General features: G+C 42.8%; 2 protein-coding genes across 2 annotated transcripts in view; one reads left to right on the top strand and one right to left on the bottom strand.

The window, feature by feature from the left end:
• LOC117441960 (uncharacterized) overlaps nucleotides 1–19,554 on the top strand; it is a 605,495-nt gene that overhangs the window by 327,797 nt on the left and 258,144 nt on the right.
• LOC139433351 (zinc finger protein 679-like) lies at nucleotides 4,118–18,358 on the bottom strand. Its single transcript, XM_071202316.1, has 4 exons — nucleotides 18,301–18,358; nucleotides 17,027–17,076; nucleotides 4,397–4,682; nucleotides 4,118–4,344 (listed from the first exon to the last, which is right to left on the bottom strand). Exons 2-4 carry the CDS (start codon nucleotides 17,066–17,068, stop codon nucleotides 4,118–4,120), a joined length of 555 nt encoding a protein of 184 aa, XP_071058417.1. The 5' UTR covers nucleotides 17,069–17,076; nucleotides 18,301–18,358.

Genomic DNA, 19,554 nt, shown 5'->3' on the forward strand with positions numbered 1-19,554 from the left:
GGACATTTAAATAAACATACTCTTAACACCCTCAGACTCTGCATTGTGTTCCGTATGTGTGATGGGTGTTATGCAGAGGGAGGAAACAGGACACAGCAGATTGGGATTGTGGTGGAGACGCTGAGCAGTTATGTAATTGTTGCATGTAATTATTATTATACTGCGTGTTTCTTAGTTATTCCATCTTTTGCTGTAACATGGATCTGTATGTAACTCTATATTTAAATCTATACGGACTGATTTCAGTGGGATGGCAAGTTCCTATCTTTAAACATTTATTAGTTTTTTCTCAGAACAGATTTGATTTTCTGAAGTTAATTTAACTTAACTTTGCGACCATGTAAGGTCATTATTAAAAAGCTACAATCAATTTGTTTAGGGTTGACTAAAATAATGAAAAACATTCATTTGGATGATTTACTGACAGAATAAGAAACTCAATGATGCTCTACTCACCTGTTCCTTTTTATAAAGTGAAACAGTTGCAACGATAGATTTTAGTAAACTTTAAAACAACCTTCTTCAAAAGCTATCAAGGAATATACCGAATACTTGTTTTAGAACTTTATTACATATTTGTATATAGTTTGAATGATCCATAGTTGACAGAAGCTTGTGTTTACACTGAACTGTTACTCATAGTAATGTCTTTGTAACTTCAGTAAACCACTACCTCACTCATTTCTTTCATTCATCACGGTTCAGTAAACTAAGTGACACATGAACCGGTTTGAAAACAGCTAAGCTCCCTTTCTCTTGTGTCCATACACTTGGCCCTGTCTCTTTTCCATGTGGAAAAGGGAAGCTGCATATTCTGCTTTTCTCATCTGGCTCCCTGTCTGCTCGTCTACAATGAGAAAATGATATGCTACATGGATGTCGGTGCAGTCCACGATCATTGTGCAGTTGAAGGCAGAATTAATGTATTATTGACTCCGAATGAAGCACAACTTCATGTCATACAATACATTGACTTTATTTGTAATTGTGTAAAAACATATGAGCATTGGTTAGCAAGCAGGACCTGCAGGAACAGAGCACGGTGATGGATGGAGCTGGGAAGAGAGAAGAATAAAGAAAACAGATCAACTTTATTATCGGATATTAAAAATTCAATTTCAAAACAAGTTGCCGCTCCTACAGCTTTCTAGTGTGTAAAGATGATTTCACTTGACCTATGCACAATATCACACTCAATACATGTGTGTCTCTGGGGGGTGCATTGTGCCTTTGATGTATATACATAATATACCATAACCAAATACTATTACGTGCAGTGGAAGTCAGGTTGCCAGAGCAGGTCAGTGTGCATGTTCCTCAACGTCTCAGCAGTTACAGGTGAGGGAAAGGAAATAAAAGAGAAAAAGGTCAGTAACAACACTTTGAATAATTATCTCTTCTAATAATGTTCTCTCAGTAATCACTCAACTACTGTCTTTCCAACACACAGATTGACCCTCACTGTCATCACGATGAAACACGTCCAGAAGAATGTCATGCAAAGCTGCCTGCCTGCCTTCGACTCTCCCTGACTGCTTCCTTAGCACCCGGTGGAGGGGGGCGATAGGCTACTCTTCAAATGTTTCACGAAATACTTACCATCATGACTACTCTTACTGTTTAACATGTTGGTTTACTTCAGGCTACTAAAAATGACAAAGCTAAGTAATGTAATGCTAACTAACGTGCTAGGTAGCTAACTTGACTGTGTTCCATGCACAACATGTGTATTACCTGATAGGTTTGGTCCAACGACTCCTGGTACTTTCATCAGACGGGAATCGATAGAACGAGCAAGTGGTATGATCACAACCTGGTACAAAGCACACAGGCATCTTGTAAAAGTGAATTTATTTTTAGCAATCTCTTATTTATTGGAGGGAATAAATCAGTTATGAGATTTTCTTCGCTTTAATTACGAGTCGCAACCACCTGGAGCATTATCGCCTGTGACATCACTTACGCGACCCAGAATGGGATTTGGGATTTGTAGTCGCGTATTTTTCATAGTCTTATATTTCAACAGTTTTACGACATAATGTGACTTTTTAGACATGGAACTTATTGTTTAAGATTGACAAACATCATATGTGTAGTTCATGGCACAATTCAAACGGGATCAAAAGATACGTTTTCTCTCTCCATTGAATTCAATGTAAATGTTTCGCTTCCGGGGTCCCATGGGCCGGAAGTAGATGGGCGTGACTTCGCCTCTCTATAAGGGCAAAGAGGCGGAGCCGAGGCGCGACCTGCTGCCTCCGAACTGGAAGTAAACAGAGCTAGCTCAGGCTAAGAAGCTAAGCTAACATGAAATACATGCGAACCAAGTTACTGCTAACAGTGTAGTTCCCCTATATAATCAAATGAGACAATCTGCAAGAGAATTAGCTATATTTTGTTATTCTTAATGCTTGTCATTCACACGTTGAGAAAAGACGGACTACACCGCCCGGAGCTAACGGAGCCGCAGTGGGCTAGCTCCGGGACGCCGGCTGGAGCTAGCCCCCTGCGGCTCCGTTAGCTCCGGCGGCCACCACTGGGATAATTGGGTTCCCTATTAACATTTGCTCCCGTTTAGCATTATGGGCGTCATAGCCATAGACTATAAAAGTCTTACCCAAGGCTGAATCATAAACTAAAATGTATATCTATTAGGGTTGTCAGTCGATTAAAATATTTAATCGCACATTTTTGATCTGTTCCAAATGTTCCTTAGAGGAATATTTTTCAGGTTTTTAATACTCTTATCAACATATGAGTGGACAAATATGCTTTATGCTAATGTTTATTATCATTTAAACAATGACACATATTCTCATGAATATTAAACACAACAACCTCTGTATGCATAAAGAGTTACGTCCTTAGCTGGTTAACAAGTAACAAGCTAAGCTACCAAGCACACAAACACCTGCGAACGGGGTTAACATGTATAATATTATCATGTTAGTCTTCTTGGAAGTTCTGTTAGTACATTCAAGCGCACAGCACAACATTTTAATTGTCTGGTATTTGTAACAATATTCCCTAAAAGGCACAATAACCACGAACACGGCTAAATCTAAAGGGTCTCGTGTGTGTGATGGATTGTTGGAGCTATGTGCAACTCAAGGCATATGCTCGAACGGGAGCTGCAATCATGTTGTGCGCACTATCCGTGCTGAGTGTGCTGACTTCTCGTACAATGTCCCACTGTCTGCTTCCTGCATAAAGTCAAGTGCTCGGCGCAGTTGTGGCGAAATGTCGCTCCTCTGTTTCATTTAAACAGTTCCTTATATCTGTTAGCGCAGCTAGCTAGCACCAGATGCTAACCTCTCTCTCTCCACACACACACACACACACACACACACACACACACACACACACACACACACACACACACACACACACACACACACACACACACCACACACACACACACACACACACACACACACACACACACAACACACACACACACACACACACACACACACACACACACACACACACACACACACACACACACACACACACGGTCCTCCCGATGGCCAGTCGGTGCCTGCCGGTGAGCGTGGAAGTGTGGTCTGTTGCAAGCGGGCAGCAGGAGCGGGGCTGTCAGCATCAGCTTGTAGATGGTATTTTAAACTCAATGCGCTCTGAAACTACGGGGCGGCCGAGGAAAAAAAATAACCTCAGGGAGAGCAACAGAGGAGGGATCCCTCATTTATCAACTTTTAATACTTTTTAAGACCCCGCGGACACCCTGAATGTTATTTTGAACACTTGGTGGTGGGGTGTATAAAAGAGGCCATAGGTGACAGGAGAGGAAGTGGACACAGGAGGAAGAGCATACAGATTCTACCAGACGGCCACTCCAGACGATGCTCATACTACAACTATTGACAGTGTACTTAAACCTTGGTATGTAAAGCAATAAAACAGCGCGCAGACGGACAGAAAACGAAACTCAAAGGAACAGTGAACATTATGCCTGTCAATTCTGACGTTACGTCAACAGATGGCGCTGTTGGGATGGGATCTGTAATGGAAAAAGGATTACCCCAACACAAGGCCAATAGATGGAATTGATTATTGTAAACTGTGAAAAAAACTAAATATGCTTAAGTGCTGCTTCCTACACTTCTGAACCCACTATGGTTTTTCTCCTGAGTGAACACGAAGATGTGATCTGGAGATTACTCCTGGTGAAGTGAAGTTTTTCCCCACACTCTTCACACCAGTAAGGTTTTTCCTCCAGTGTGAATACGGTGATGTTGAGTTCTAGAAGCACTGATTGAGTGAACGTTTTCACCACACTCTTCACAAGCTGTAGGTTTTCTCCAGTTATGATACGTTGGATGTCTTTTGAGAGCACCTTGATGTAGTGAAAGTTTGTTCCCACACTACTCTTCACAGCTGTAAGTTTTTTTCCCTCCAGTGTGAATACGTTGATGTGTTTTGAGAGCATCTGATCTAGTGAAAGTTGTCCCACACTCTTCACAGCTGTAAGGTTTTTCTCCAGTGTGAATACGGTGATGTGATTTGAGATGCCTTGATGTAGTGAAAGTTGTCCCACACTCTACACACCAGTAAGGTTTTTCTCCTGTGTGAATACGCAGGTGGCGCTTTAAATGTCCAGATGATGTAAAGGATTTGTCACATTGCTGACAGCTGTGACGTCTCTCTCTTCCTTTCGGTTTCTAGAACAGACGGACAGAGAAAGAGAGAAAGTCAATCTAAAAAGCATAAATACACAAGTTAACACAATAAAAACTCACTTAATATAAACCTTGAGTTAACAAAATACTACTTATCAACTGTTTGTCTTTATTATATTTGATACAGTAATACAGCAATATTCTAACCAAAGTATATACCAGAGGTGGGGGACTCGAGTCACATGACTCGACTCGAGTCACATGACTTGACTTGCCTATTTTTTTACTTGAGACTTGCTTGACTAACATTGATAAAAGACTCGACTTTACTTTGACTTGGTATTCATGACCTGAGACTTAGGCTTGAGACAGATGACTCGAAAGGACTTTACTTTTTAAAATAGAATATTTGCATTGTTTTTGTACGAAGCACCTAGAGGGCAATGAAAGAAAAAAAAGAGAGAGAAAGTATCTCGTTCGCAGGAGAAAGTAGGAAGTGGAGCACACAGGAGACGGCCGTTTCATTGCAGACTGTTATGTTTATGTGGGGAAATACATACATTATTTGAGATATATTTCAAACTCGGACTTCATTTTAGGGACATTTCGGCCAGGGGTGTAGAGTTATTTGTTCAAGCACCGGATCGGCAAAACAGGAGAGTCTGTGAACCAGTCTGCCTTGACCTATGTATTCATGTCTGACTCTCACAGTATCTGCTGCTTCATAGAAGAAACCCTCCTTCACTTCATGAAATCTCTGCATACCCAGGGGGCAAAACCCACTTTTTAGGAAATCAGACATGGAATGTTGTAAAAGGTTGTCCACCAGAAATGATATCTAGGACCTTCAAGGATCACAACCTGGGTGGACAACCCGGTCAACTAGCTACTGGAAAGCTACAGTGAGGGTCCAAACAATGCAACCCCTATATGAAAAAAAGTCAAATATTCTGGCTCGATCAGATGCCATCATTCTCTTTCTGATTGAATATCTCTGTGACAGTTCATAGTAAAGACAAACTGAGCCAACCTATTGAAAGAGCAGAAAATAAGCTTTCAGGTGATGCCTTGGTTAAGCCTGTTCTCAATAAGGCCACTAGATGGCGCTGTGCCTTTTTTGTCTCTCCAAAACGAAATCCATTTCAAGCAATGCACTTGTGGTCCTCTGGATTGTTTGCTGTGTACAAAATGGGTAAATATACTTAAAAGATTATTTCTATATAACATATTGAAGGGTTTACATTAATATACACAAGGTTTGCTGCCGATGCTAAGTTGAATTGATTCAATGTTTACAGATTTTTCAGTTTACAGACTGGAAAGCTAAAGGCAGCAACATTCAAAATGGCCGCCACTTTCTTTGCAAAACCCTTTAATTGAAGGTTTTATGTGTTTTATAAGCCAGGGCTCGACATTAAGGGCTGCCCGATGGCTCAGGGCCATCTGTAAAATAGCTTAGATGGCCCACAGGGCCATCTCCCAAAATCCTTAATGTCATGCACTACTTATAAGACAAGGCAAACTGAGTTAAACTTATCTGGAAGTTGACATTAAGTTCAACTTAATGTCAAATCAATACCCTTTTATTATTTGTGCAAATTAATGTATCCTATTTTGATCAGGTTTACATTCATATACACAAGGTTTGCTGCCGATGCTAAGTTGAATTGATTCAATGTTTACAGATTTTCCAGCAAGTGAGAGGATTTTAAGCTAGCTAGCTAGCCAACACTGTTACTGTAAGCAACAATTCTTTAATAATTTGTAAATCAGTTTTACAGTATTATTCATTTAATCAATATATATATTTATTATCATTTGATTAAGTGTTTCATGTGTGTAATCTTTTTGTTTGTGCAGTGCTGTATAGATGAATACCATGCCACCTTGACATTCACACTTTAAAACCTCTTGAGCGCGATTGCCCCCGGTACCGGGGGCAGACGCAGCATATTGTAAGAAACACCATCCCAGGGCTTGTTAATATTTAACAACCTATTAATGTGGCATACCCACTTAACGGGAAGAAACTCAGCTAATAGAGGATAATAACCATTTTACCTAACGGAACACAATTCCAACACCAAGTGTCTAAATCAACACCTTACACAAACATGCTAACGCTACATTAGCGTTACCTTAGCATCTGGCGTATCAACACCTTTGGGCATAGTCACTACCTACCACTTATTCAACCAGACACGTAGTACATCACTCATTATGATGAACAACCGATTGGGGCTTGGGATCAGTTATGAACGTATGCAGCGTCAGCTGACAGCACAAAGTGAGAAGGTCATGCAGCAGGTTGAAACTGATGGTGTTTACATCCCAGAGACCATGATGAAAAACAGCGAGATCCCCCATGTGTTTGCCATGGACAATCTGGACTGGAAGAAGAAGACACTGGAGGGTGGGAGCTTGAATGCCACCACTGCAATCATAATTGAAAACCAAAAGATTGTGCGTGTCCAGGAGGGTGCCAGACTCCCCACTTCTACCTCGGACAGAAAGAAGACTCTCAGTACCTGCTCCCATGTATCACGTCTCCGCTAAAGACAGGCAGAGGTCCAGGTCACTTGCGCATAATGAGAAGCTAGAGAGTCTGGATACTTCCTCAGATGGCACAGCTTCTTCTTATCCTGTCCACAAGGCAGTCAGTTACAGGGCTTGGTTAGATGTGGTTCAGCCACAGCTGAACACATTGCTGTCCCTTCTCATTAAACTCTGCCAAGTCCGATGTTGTGCAGGGGGCATATCAGGAGATGTTGCATGGTTTGTGGTTCAATGCCGCAGTCACACACAACGTCCCCGTCATTTAGGTATCCCCATTTGGCGAGAGTGGCTTTTGCACGTCCAACCCCAGATCTTATTCTGTTTAGGCATTTAGGCACAGCTGAAGACCTGTTACTTACGTGGCATCTAGCAAGAATGGCTACAACTTCATAATTGCTGGATGCTCCTCCAGATGCAGAAGCAGGACTGCCTGGCTTTTCTGCCTTCTGTGCAGACCTCCACCCACACAGACCGGCCAGTATCATTGGCTATCTTCCTCTCATCCCAGCATCTCTAACTGATCCTGCTGTCCTGAAAGAAGAAATTAAATGGCTGATCAAGACATCGCATGCACTGGGAGACAAGTATACCATTATCTTTGGAGATCAGGCTACATATGAACTCGCAGTTGCCATCAAAGACAAGCACAGAGATGAGTTCTGCAATGTAGTCCTGCTGCTGGGGGGATTTCACCAAGCTCATAACTACATGAAGGCTGTTTGCAAGATCATCAGGGATGACGGTGTGATGAGGGTATTATTGTTGCAGCTGGTCTGTTTCAGGAAGGGACTGCCAAGAAGATGTTTGGTGAGAAGGCTGAGCACTACCAAACCATGCATGCTCTCAGGATCCTCAGTGATGCCATGTGGCGCTTGTACTGGCAAGCATTTGAGGCATGTGCAGCAGACAGAGAAACACAACACTGGCAGTCACAAGTAGAACATGTTGTGAAGATGTTGTTTGAGAAAGACACCACTGCTACTGAGAAGTTAGAGATCATCCAGATGTCACGTCCACAGATATCAATCCTACAAGAACAGATGTTACTTTTCCAGGAATCTCTGCAGTTTTCTGGTCAATCTTTCTGGAGATGTCAGACATTCTCCACAGGTTCATCTACTACCAGCGGGAAGGTAACTGGGCAGGAGATCTCTGTGAATCAGCACGGATGCTACCTTACCTCACTGCAGCAGGACACTACAAATATGGGCAGCAGTCTTTGCGTCTGTATTTGTCTGAGATGAAGAAACTGCCAGAGACAGCCCCTGAGGCACATGAAGCACTGATGGCAGGTGCATTTGTTGGAAGGAGAGCAGATGGCAACCACAATGTTTCTCCTGACATGCTTCTGGAGCAGACATATAATGCAGATACCAAGGAGGCAAGTGGTCTGGGTGACATGACACTCAATCGTGCTGCCAGGATGAAGTGGGTCTACACAAAACCACTCACTGCAGCTATCTCTGCAGAGCTCAAGTCTACGCTGCACCTCCATTCCTCCAGCCCCCACCATGAATCTGGTTGGAGTCGTGTCAACAGGGATGCAGAGATGGTAGTCAAGGTCATGTCAGCAGTAGAGACCAACCCATTCACGACAGCCACACCATCCCTGATCAATATATCTCCCGGTGAGTGTGCAGATGCCACAGTCAAGGACAACCTGAGTGTGAAAGCAGATGGTTTGAAGGCATTGTCAGAGTGACTGTCCAGTAACCAGAAGAAGAGAGTGTTGTAAAGCTAAACACCTTCCATACACAACAGGATGAAACCAAAGAAATCTGGGAAAACCTCTTCACCTTGCAAGAGCAATGAAGTCACTGCTCTTCTGCGCATGACCCAGATCATTGCCAGTGGTGGAGAACTCAACATTGTTCCCCCATCCCTCTTCCAGGAAGATGGCAGCATGAGTACAGGGACTAAGGCCATACGACACTGGTCTTTCCACAGAGGAGAAGGATTTGGAGTGATCACTGAGCGATACAGGCACCTGCTGCTGAATGATGTGCCTCCTGACACTGATATCATACACTTCTGTTGTGACAGATACAGTACAACCAGCCTCAAGCCAGCTGAGCAGGAACAGAGATATGCCAGATCCAAACCAGAGATATGCCAGATCCAAAACAGAGATATGCCAGATCCAAACCAGAGATATGCCAGATCCAAAACAGAGATATGCCAGATCCAAACCAGAGATATGCCAGATCCAAAACAGAGATATGCCAGATCCAAACCAGAGATATGCCAGATCCAAACCAGAGAAATGCCAGATCCAAACCAGAGATATGCCAGATCCAAACCAGAGATATGCCAGATCCAAACCAGAGATATGCCAGATCCAAACCAGAGATATGCCAGATCCAAACCAGAGATATGCCAGATCCAAACCAGAGATATGCCAGATCCAAACCAGAGAAATGCCAGATCCAAACCAGAGATATGCCAGATCCAAACCAGAGATATGCCAGATCCAAACCAGCGAAAGTGTATCAAGTCAGTGAGCAGTACACAGCTCTGGATCCAAAGGAGGTTTTTGCAGTGTCTGCTAACAAAGCAAACCTGCTGAGCTTCCTTTGTGAGAAGTGGTGTGCGGATGAACAACTGGAACCTGGTCTTGGCCCCACTCATCTCTACCTGGCTGGTGGATTCAAAGAAGAGACGAAGAGTGTGGTGCTCACGGCATGGTCTGTTATAGATGTTCCTGCTCTTGAATCAACACAGCATGAGGCTGACACTAGGATCTTCCTCCACACTCTCTACAGTGTCCAGAATGAGGGAGTTGACAGAGTTGCCGTATGCCAATGACACCACCATCATTACCACATGGGTGTACTATGGTGCTACGCACCTCAGTGATCTAACAGAGCTGTGGGTGAGAACAGACCAGAATGTATATACCTGCCCATACATGAAATGGTTGTGGCACTGGGATCTTCACAGTGTTGGGCTATGCCCTTCATCCACAGTCTGAGTGGTAGAGATACCTAGTTATCCATATTTCACTGGCAAGAGGGCATGGTGCAAGAGCAGCATGAGTCTGGACATACCTGCACTTGAAGAGTTTGGTGAGAACCCCACCGATGCCATAACAGATGACCTCCTCAATCAGGCACGAGACCTCACCATAACTGTATATACATCCAAAGCTGATCGCTTTGAGGGTTCTGATCTGGGCAATCTGAGAGCACACAAGTTCCTGAACAACAAATCAATATATATAATAGCAGCACCAGGAGGCAGTAATGTGCAACTCAGCAGAATCTGAGAAGAGCAGCAGCAGCTGCAAAGAGCTGTGCCTTCACTGTGTTTACCTTCATTAGAACAGCTAACGAGCGACCGCAGGCCACACACACACACACACACACACACACACACACACACACACACACACACACACACACACACACACACACACACACACACACACACACACACACACACACACACACACACACACACACACACACACACACACACACACACACACACACACACACACACACACACACACACACACACACACACACACACACACACACACACACACACAGGTTATTCATCAGGATTTCGTAGGACTTGTCTTGCTTGACTCTCACCCCAGTAACTTGAGACTTGCACATGTATGACTTACTCCCACCTCTGGTATACAGGAGACCGAGGGAGACGGCATCCTGTCACTGAGAGTCTCAGTATGCTCCGTTCCTCTAGCGTTTTGTTTTTTTGTCTAAACTTTGTTGTGTCTGTATGAAACGTCATTTTGAGAGACCATGCTTTTGGTCCTGTGGATTACATTGGCCTTCTGAAGACCATGTCTGGCCATTCAACTTTCCAAGACACACCTGAGTGACAGCACGAACAGGTATGGCGAGGAGCCCCGGCCTCTGCGCTGCTACAGCCGCGAGGCTATGCTAGAGCTACAATGCGATCGGCCTCCTACGAATACACCAAGCCATCTGTGCTCTTCGTTATTGGATGAAATCCCTCGGGAGCCGCTTAGAAACACCAGGAAAAAGAGACGAGGAAGGAGGGGAGGCGTTCAGAATACGGCGCAGATTCAGCCGGCCACCACTTCCATCCATCATTCTCACAAACCTGCGCTCATTGAGCAACAACGTGGACACACTAAGGACACACATAAGGTACTGTCATGAATTTCTCGAGGCCTCTTGATTATGTTTCGCGGAAAGTTGGCTCCAATCTACGATGCCTGAATCTCTCTTTGAAGGACCCGGACTCGCCCTTGTTCGAGCAGACAGGGATGCGAACTCGGGGAAAACCAGAGGAGGCGGTATTTGTGTGTATATTAATGATCTGTGGTGCCGATCATACTCGGTAAAATGTAAAACCTGCAATCCCAACGTAGAAATTCTCGGCATGACGTTAAGACCCTTTTCTCTGCCTCGAGAATTCGGGTGTATTTTACAGTTTGTTGTTTACGTGCCTCCCAGCGGCAGAGGACACTGTGTTCACGAGCTGCAACTCAGCCACCCCGATGCACTCTGTAACAAATGCTTTGTTAATGATAAAGGAGCCTATGTGTCTAAATACAGACACCAATACTGACCTCTGATCATAATGTTGTGAATATGATACCACTGGATAAGACCAAACTCAAGGGAACCAGAAAAGAAAGTAATACATCATATGTGACTAAGGACATGAAACAAAGACTACGGAGCACTTGAACAGACAGAGAAAGAACTGAAAGTCAAATTGAGGGAATCAAAACACACAGAGAGCTTTTGGGAAATGCTTTTAAAGCCAAAGACCCCAAAAAAGTGTGGGACACCATGAGAACCGTGACAGGAATGACCTCTTCAGCTAAACCTATTGTGACGGACAAGACATACTTGATCCATACCAATGTGCCTATAAGCAAGGGGGTGGTACTGCTGCTGCTCTGGTTCACATCATCACTAAACATTTAGATAAACGCCACACCTATGCAAGAGCCCTCTTCCTAGACTTCTCAGCAGCAACACAATACAAGCAGACATCTTGGTGTCAAGAATGGCCAAAATGGAAGTAAATCCATACCTGATTTACTGGTATGCCGCTTTCCTCACCAGTAGAGAGCAACTTGACCAAACCCGGTCATCTGCCATCACAACCAATGTAGGGGCCCCAGGGCTGCGGGAGTTCAGCTGTGCTCTCAGCTTCTTTTAGCTTCTTTTGATGACTTTACTGAACTGCTGTCTATAGTGTGTTTTGACTTTGACCGTCTAGTCATTGTTGGTGATTTTAACATCCATGTTGACAACCCCCAGGACAGAGGGGCTAAAGAACTGTTTTGTGTTCTTGATAACTATGGTGGGGACCCTCTCATGACATCCAACTATAGGCCCATCAGTATCTTACCCATAGTATCCAAGGTATTTGAGAAATTGATTGCCAAACAAATCATCAATCATCTCAACAACAGCTCCTTTCCACTGCATCCAATGCAATTTGGATTCAGGGCTAATCACTCAACAGAAACAGCGACATGCTTCTTCGTGGAGAAAGATAAGGCATCAATGGACAGGGGTGGGGTTGTGGGGGCCGTGTTCCTTGACTTACGGAAAGCTTTTGACACTGTTATTCACAACATCTTATTGCAAAAAATACTCAACTTACATGTTTCTATAGAATTCACGAACCTCTTTAATTCGTATCTTTCATCCCGCTCCCAATGTGTTCAAATTGAGAACCATAAGTCTAGTGTTTGTCAACTGGAGTACCGCAGGGCTCTGTATGGGGCCCAATCCAGTATAAATGATCTGCCTTCTGTGTGTGGAGAATGTGATGTATTAATGTATGCTGATGACAGTTGTTTCAAGTACAAGTACTGAGGAGTACATATTGACACAAACCTCAATTTCAAAACCCATATCAAAAAGGTCTGCAATAAAGTAAAGTGCAATCTGTCAAATTACAGATACATTAGAAACTTCCTATCATCTGCAGCAGCTAAGCGATACCTTCACTCCATGGTCCTCTCCCACATCAGCTACTGTCTGATCAGCTGGTCTGATGCTCACTCTGCAGCTCTAAGGCCACTGGAATCACTGTATAAACAAGCACTGGCTAGAGCTTGTACTGGCATATGAATTGATTGGCTGACGCTTCTACCGAAAGCTTCAGAAGCTTCAAAAGTTGAACATTGCTCAACTCTTGCAGCCTGAAACGCCAGGAAAGCTCCGCTCTGCTTCCCACAATGCAGTTCGGCGAAAAGTGACGTCACCCCCATTCAAAGTGAATGGGCAGACGCGTTGGAAACCGTTTTTGAAGCTGACGAAGCTGTAGTGTGGACGGGCCGTCAGTCAGAACTGCACCCCTGTCAGACGAGACATATACCAAGTGATGACACGTTAGGCTCGTGTTGTGTTCAAGGACCCTGACCGTGGCTAGGAAAAACAGGCACTCGCTTCTTTAATTTTTTTGCGGTCTAGATTTCTCTAATTTTTTTCTTTTTTGCTAGTGTTTATAAATTACCTCGAGGGACGTACCAAATTGTCTCGCGGGCCGTATACGGCCCGGGGGCCGGAGGTTCCCCACCCCTGGCTTACTGCATGGCTATTGGGACCACACGAAGGTTCGCAACAGGCTCACAAATGTGAGAGTGGAAAAACTGGTTGGCATTCGACAAACCTAAGGCTCTTTGAGCCGGAGACAGAGCCATCCTCAACAAGGCTGGACAGTGACACTGCAGAGGAAGAGTGTGATGTTGATGAGGCCCAGGAAGAGCCCGTTGACTGAAAGGGTTTAGCCAAAATGCAGAGGATCGCTTGAAGGAAGATTTGCATGTTTAATGGGACTTTGTGGAGGGAGAAGAGCTCTTTTCATTTAACATTTTGAATGGGACTTTGTGGGGATCTTTGGATTGGGGTGCATTTTTGTTCATTTTTTAATGAGTGGGGTTGGGGGGATGAGTAACATTTAACTCAAAATTCCTGTTTTCGGTCTTCAATGAAACAAATAATTGTTCGATCAAATAATTAAAACTTGTTCCATTCTACTTTTTAAAAAAAAATGTAAAAAAAAAAATCTGTTGAAATGTCATGTTTTTCTGTTTAATTTTGCATCGAATATTTCCAAAATTCCCCAGCTTAACTTCCCATGGAAATGTCCACCCCTTTGCAACCCTAGCAGTAACTATAGCAGCGTTTCACAAAGTGTGGGGCGCAGAGATGTGATAGGTGGGCTAAAGAACTGTTTTGTGTTCTTGATAACTATGGTGGGGATCCTCTCATGACATCCAACTATAGGCCCATCAGTATCTTACCCATAGTATCCAAGGTATTTGAGAAATTGATTGCCAAACAAATCATCAATCATCTCAACAACAGCTCCTTTCCACTGCATCCAATGCAATTTGGATTCAGGGCTAATCACTCAACAGAAACAGCGACATGCTTCTTCGTGGAGAAAGATAAGGCATCAATGGACAGGGGTGGGGTTGTGGGGGCCGTGTTCCTTGACTTACGGAAAGCTTTTGACACTGTTATTCACAACATCTTATTGCAAAAAATACTCAACTTACATGTTTCTATAGAATTCACCAACCTCTTTAATTTGTATCTTTCATCCCGCTCCCAATGTGTTCAAATTGAGAACCATAAGTCTAGTGTTTGTCAACTGGAGTACCGCAGGGCTCTGTATGGGGCCCAATCCTGTATAAATGATCTGCCTTCTGTGTGTGGGTCGCGAACGGACAGGAGATTTTTTTTTTTTTTTTTTTTTTAAATAAATGTTTTGGACCCCAGGCCGGAATCGAACCTGGGTCCTCGCGGGCGGTAGTGGATTATTACAGCCGGAGACTCGCAACGGCGGTGGAATTTCACAGCACCGCTGCACCGGACCTGCCGGAGCCGCCAAAGCCTCGCAACGGCGGGTGTTTGCGGCGGCGGATGCGGTACCGGCACAGCGGCGCTGTGAAAGTCCACGGCCCACCTATGCCAGAGCCAGCGGCCCAACGGGAAAAGTCCCGAATCTTCCGATGGCCAATCCGAGCCTGCTCACACACACACAACTGAAACCAAAGTCATTTGCAGACATATGTATAAATCTCTCATACACACATGTGAAACGCTCTCACACACACACAGACACAACCGCGTTGCAGTCGGGAGGAAAATAAATGTGGAGCGGCACCTCACCACTTCATAAGGAGTTTAACCGTGACACTTTTCGAAATCCCTGTTTGTGTCCCCCCATTTTACAAATAGGCCTATGTTTATTATTATCTTTTAACACAAGCCATCATCGCCACGGAGGAGCACACAGCCTCTGTGAGCGAGCGAGACAGAGGGAGAGAGAGAAAACACACCTTTATCTATTTAATATAGCCTAGTTGTACAAAATAAAGTAAGAAATCATTCCAATGTGTACTATAGGACAGTAAACAGTTTACAAGGGGAGTGATTAGTAAAATATGTATAAATAAAAAGAAAGAATGCTAACTAGGTAACATAAGATAAGAATGAACAAGTTTAAATGATTGGTTATTGGTTGTGATCATATTCTAAAGATGTTTGGATTATTGAACAGTATACAGCATAGAGTGTTGAGAGATGTATCCACAAATTCTTGTTGTGCTCAAAGTGCACCAGATGATGCTTTTAACTTCAACATTTAAAAAAAACATCATACATTTTCTTTTCACTGCAAACGGGTCCCACAGACCCAAACAGCACACAAAGGTTAAAGGGAAGCATATAATAATGTTAAAATGTGCTAAATATATACACTGCAAAAAAACTGAAAAAGAGGAGTAAAAGTAGCCCCCGACTTGTTTTATGTTTTGAAAGTAGCCCTCACCCTAAAAAAGGTTGGTGACCTGCTATAGGACGATACATTTGACCATTTTAAGCTTGGCCTACCATTTTATTGGAGCGGCAGGTGGGGCTTGAAAAGGCCCACCTGTTCAAAGTGGGCAATGCCAGAAAAAGTTTGAGAACCACTGAACTATAGTAACGCAGTGTAGGTGGAGCCGTGACGTCATCTTCAATGTGTGTCACTACCCGATCTGCAGCCCTGCCCCATCTGCAGTGCGCATGTGCGAGATGGTCCGCCATATTTGACATACGGCAACTATAATGGGACATTTGACACAGTGGCGTTTGGCAAAGCAGAAAAAGAACACTCAAAAAACCCCACAATATTAATCTGAACGAGAGAGACGAGTTATTGTTATTACAACGTGACTTCACTATTATTGAACAACTCCTTTTGTTGGGTCATTTTATTGGGTTAAGTGCATTGTCAGAATAAGTGAGAAATGGATGTAACTTCTGTTGGACAGCCATCATACATGCTGAAGAAATATTGACTAAATGTATGCAATATGTATGGCATTCATAATTTATATCTAATTACATTAACTGTGAATGTCCTTCATTTTATTTCAAATCACAAAATATTTTATTAAAGATATTTGAGACGTTTATGACTCGCGCATGCACGATGCAAATCGGGCAGCCGTCTAGACGTCAAATGTCCCATTAGAGTTGCCGTATGGAGTTGTCAAATATGGCGGACCTTCTCGCACATGCGCACTGCAGATAGGGCAGGGCTGCAGATCGGGTAGTGACAATGTGAACCACAAAACCAACATCAGCCGTTAGCTGTTAGCCCTCAGAGCTCACAGCTCCTCATATCTGTTCAGAAACTAGACAGAAGTTAAACAAGTACAAACCACAGACTGTCCGTGTCATGGCGAATACAGTTGCTGGTTTATTTATGTCTGTATAGGGCGTTCCGAGCTGAATAAGGGCGTCAAATGAAGGCAAGACGCCCGCCTGGCGGAAACGCTGGAGTTAGGAATATATTGTGATGAAGTGCACACTGACCTGAGCTCCAGGGGCCTCCTTCTTCTCCTCCATGCTGCTCATCAGCTGTCCTGATGAAGACCACAGAGCTGCTTCATTATTAATATAATACAAATATTTAGATATAATTCATCATAAACTGTCAGCAGTGAAGAGGAGGAATTCAAAGAGTTTATTCAATGATATGTTCTATTTCTAGATGCTTCTATGTAGTGTTTTATCACACCACGTGGAGTGCCTTGTCTCATCTATGCTGCTGTGATGTAAACATGGTCCAAATGGATCCATTTGGTCCATGTGATGCTAAGCAGAGGAGAACATGATAGAAAGGTCAGATAGTTATTAACTTTACATGCACATGACTTTAACCATTACGATAACAACTTGGTTTTCTGTGTAAATTATTATTAATATAATACAAGTATTTAGATATAATTCATCATAATCTGTGTAGCAACTTAGATTCTAACTTACAGCTCACAGTTAGTTCACTTTTATTTCATTAAAATGACTTTATTCACATAGAAAGTGACATTAATGGATGTTTGAACCACGGTTATAACGCTATCCGTGTGAAACTATCACTAAGTTAACACAGAAAGCAAACATTAGCTAGTGAGACTGTTTAATGTACTCCGTGTATACAGTATTTTCTGTATATTGTGTATTCTTTAGATACTCTAGTGATATGTGTCCCGTGTGTATACTTGCTGCCAATGCTTCATTTTTATTATCTTATTGCATCTTTTAAATATGTTTAACTCGTGTAATGCCTGAAAACACTTCTGCTGGGACACAATCATTTCCCAGTTTAAGATAAATCATTATTTAAATAAAGTATATCTATTTATCTAATGAGCTAAACCGTCGCTTAGCTTAGCGTTAGCAGCTAACTGAAGAACCCCATTCATTTCAATGGGAAAAATGCTACGTCGCGGTGAATAGCGATGCTAATAAGCTAGTTAGCATACCTTTAAAACCATATCTATGGTAAAGAGCACCAACACAACAACTCAAACCGTCTTAAAGACAACTGGTGTAATAAATAACTAACATAAAGTCATCTGAGTATTACAAATCAACTGTTACTCCCCAGAGCCGAACTGGAATAATAACTGCAGGTGTTAGCCTGTAGTTGTTAGCCTTTATTTAAAGATAGTTTGAGACTATCTTTGTCGCACATTTTAAATGTTTTTTTGTGAGTTTTTTTTCTACCAAGATTACAGCTGTTGTGTTAAATAAGATCACTTCTGATTCGTGATTAACTGTAAACTAAGAGGTGTAAATCCACTCACCTCTTGTTTTCTTCTTCTTCTTTCGTTTTCTTCTTCTTCTTCTTTCGTGTTTATTGGCAGTTGGCAAACCAACTTGTAGGTGCATTACCGCCACCAACTGGACTGGAGTGTGGACAAGTCGACATTTTTCCCATTGAAATGAATGGGGTTCTTCAGTTAGCTGCTAACGCTAAGCTAAGCGACGGTTTAGCTCATTAGATAAATAGATATACTTTATTTAAATAATGATTTATCTTAAACTGGGAAATGATTGTGTCCCAGCAGAAGTGTTTTCAGGCATTACACGAGTTAAACATATTTAAAAGATGCAATAAGATAATACAAATGAAGCATTAGCAGCAAGTATACACACAGGACACATATCACTAGAGTATCTAAAGAATACACAATATACAGAAAATACTGTATACATGGAGTACATTAAACAGTCTCACTAGCTAATGTTTGCTTTCTGTGTTAACTTAGTGATAGTTTCACACGGATAGCGTTATAACCGTGGTTCAAACAACCATTAATGTCACTTTCTATGTGAATAAAGTCATTTTAATGAAATAAAAGTGAACTAACTGTGAGCTGTAAGTTAGAATCTAAGTTGCTACACAGATTATGATGAATTATATCTAAATATTTGTATTATATTAATAATAATTTACACAGAAAACCAAGTTGTTATCGTAATGGTTAAAGTAATGTGCATGTAACGTTAATAACTATCTGACCTTTCTATCATGTTCTCCTCTGCTTAGCATCACATTGACCAAATGGATCCATTTGGACCATGTTTACGTCACAGCAGCAGAGATGAGACAAGGCACTGCACGTGGTGTGATAAAACACTACATAGAAGCATCTAGAAATAGAACATATCATTGAATAAACTCTTTGAATTCCTCCTCTTCACTGCTGACAGTTTATGATGAATTATATCTAAATATTTGTATTATATTAATAATGAAGCAGCTCTGTGGTCTTCATCAGGACAGCTGATGAGCAGCATGGAGGAGAAGAAGGAGGCCCCTGGAGCTCAGGTCAGTGTGCACTTCCTCACAAGATATTCCTAATTCCAGCGTTTCCGCCAGGCGGGCGTCTCGCCTTCATTTGACGCCCTTATTCAGCTCGGAACGCCATCTACTAGGGGTGTGACGCAGGGCTCGACATTAAGGACTGCCCGATGGCCCGGGGCCGTCTAGTATCTAGCTCGGGCAAGGAAGCCTCACCTGCTGGGTGCCCCATCGGGCAATCTATCATGCCAGT

This window comes from Pseudochaenichthys georgianus, unplaced genomic scaffold, assembly GCF_902827115.2.
Source record: "Pseudochaenichthys georgianus unplaced genomic scaffold, fPseGeo1.2 scaffold_223_arrow_ctg1, whole genome shotgun sequence".
Classification (NCBI taxonomy): domain Eukaryota; kingdom Metazoa; phylum Chordata; class Actinopteri; order Perciformes; family Channichthyidae; genus Pseudochaenichthys; species Pseudochaenichthys georgianus.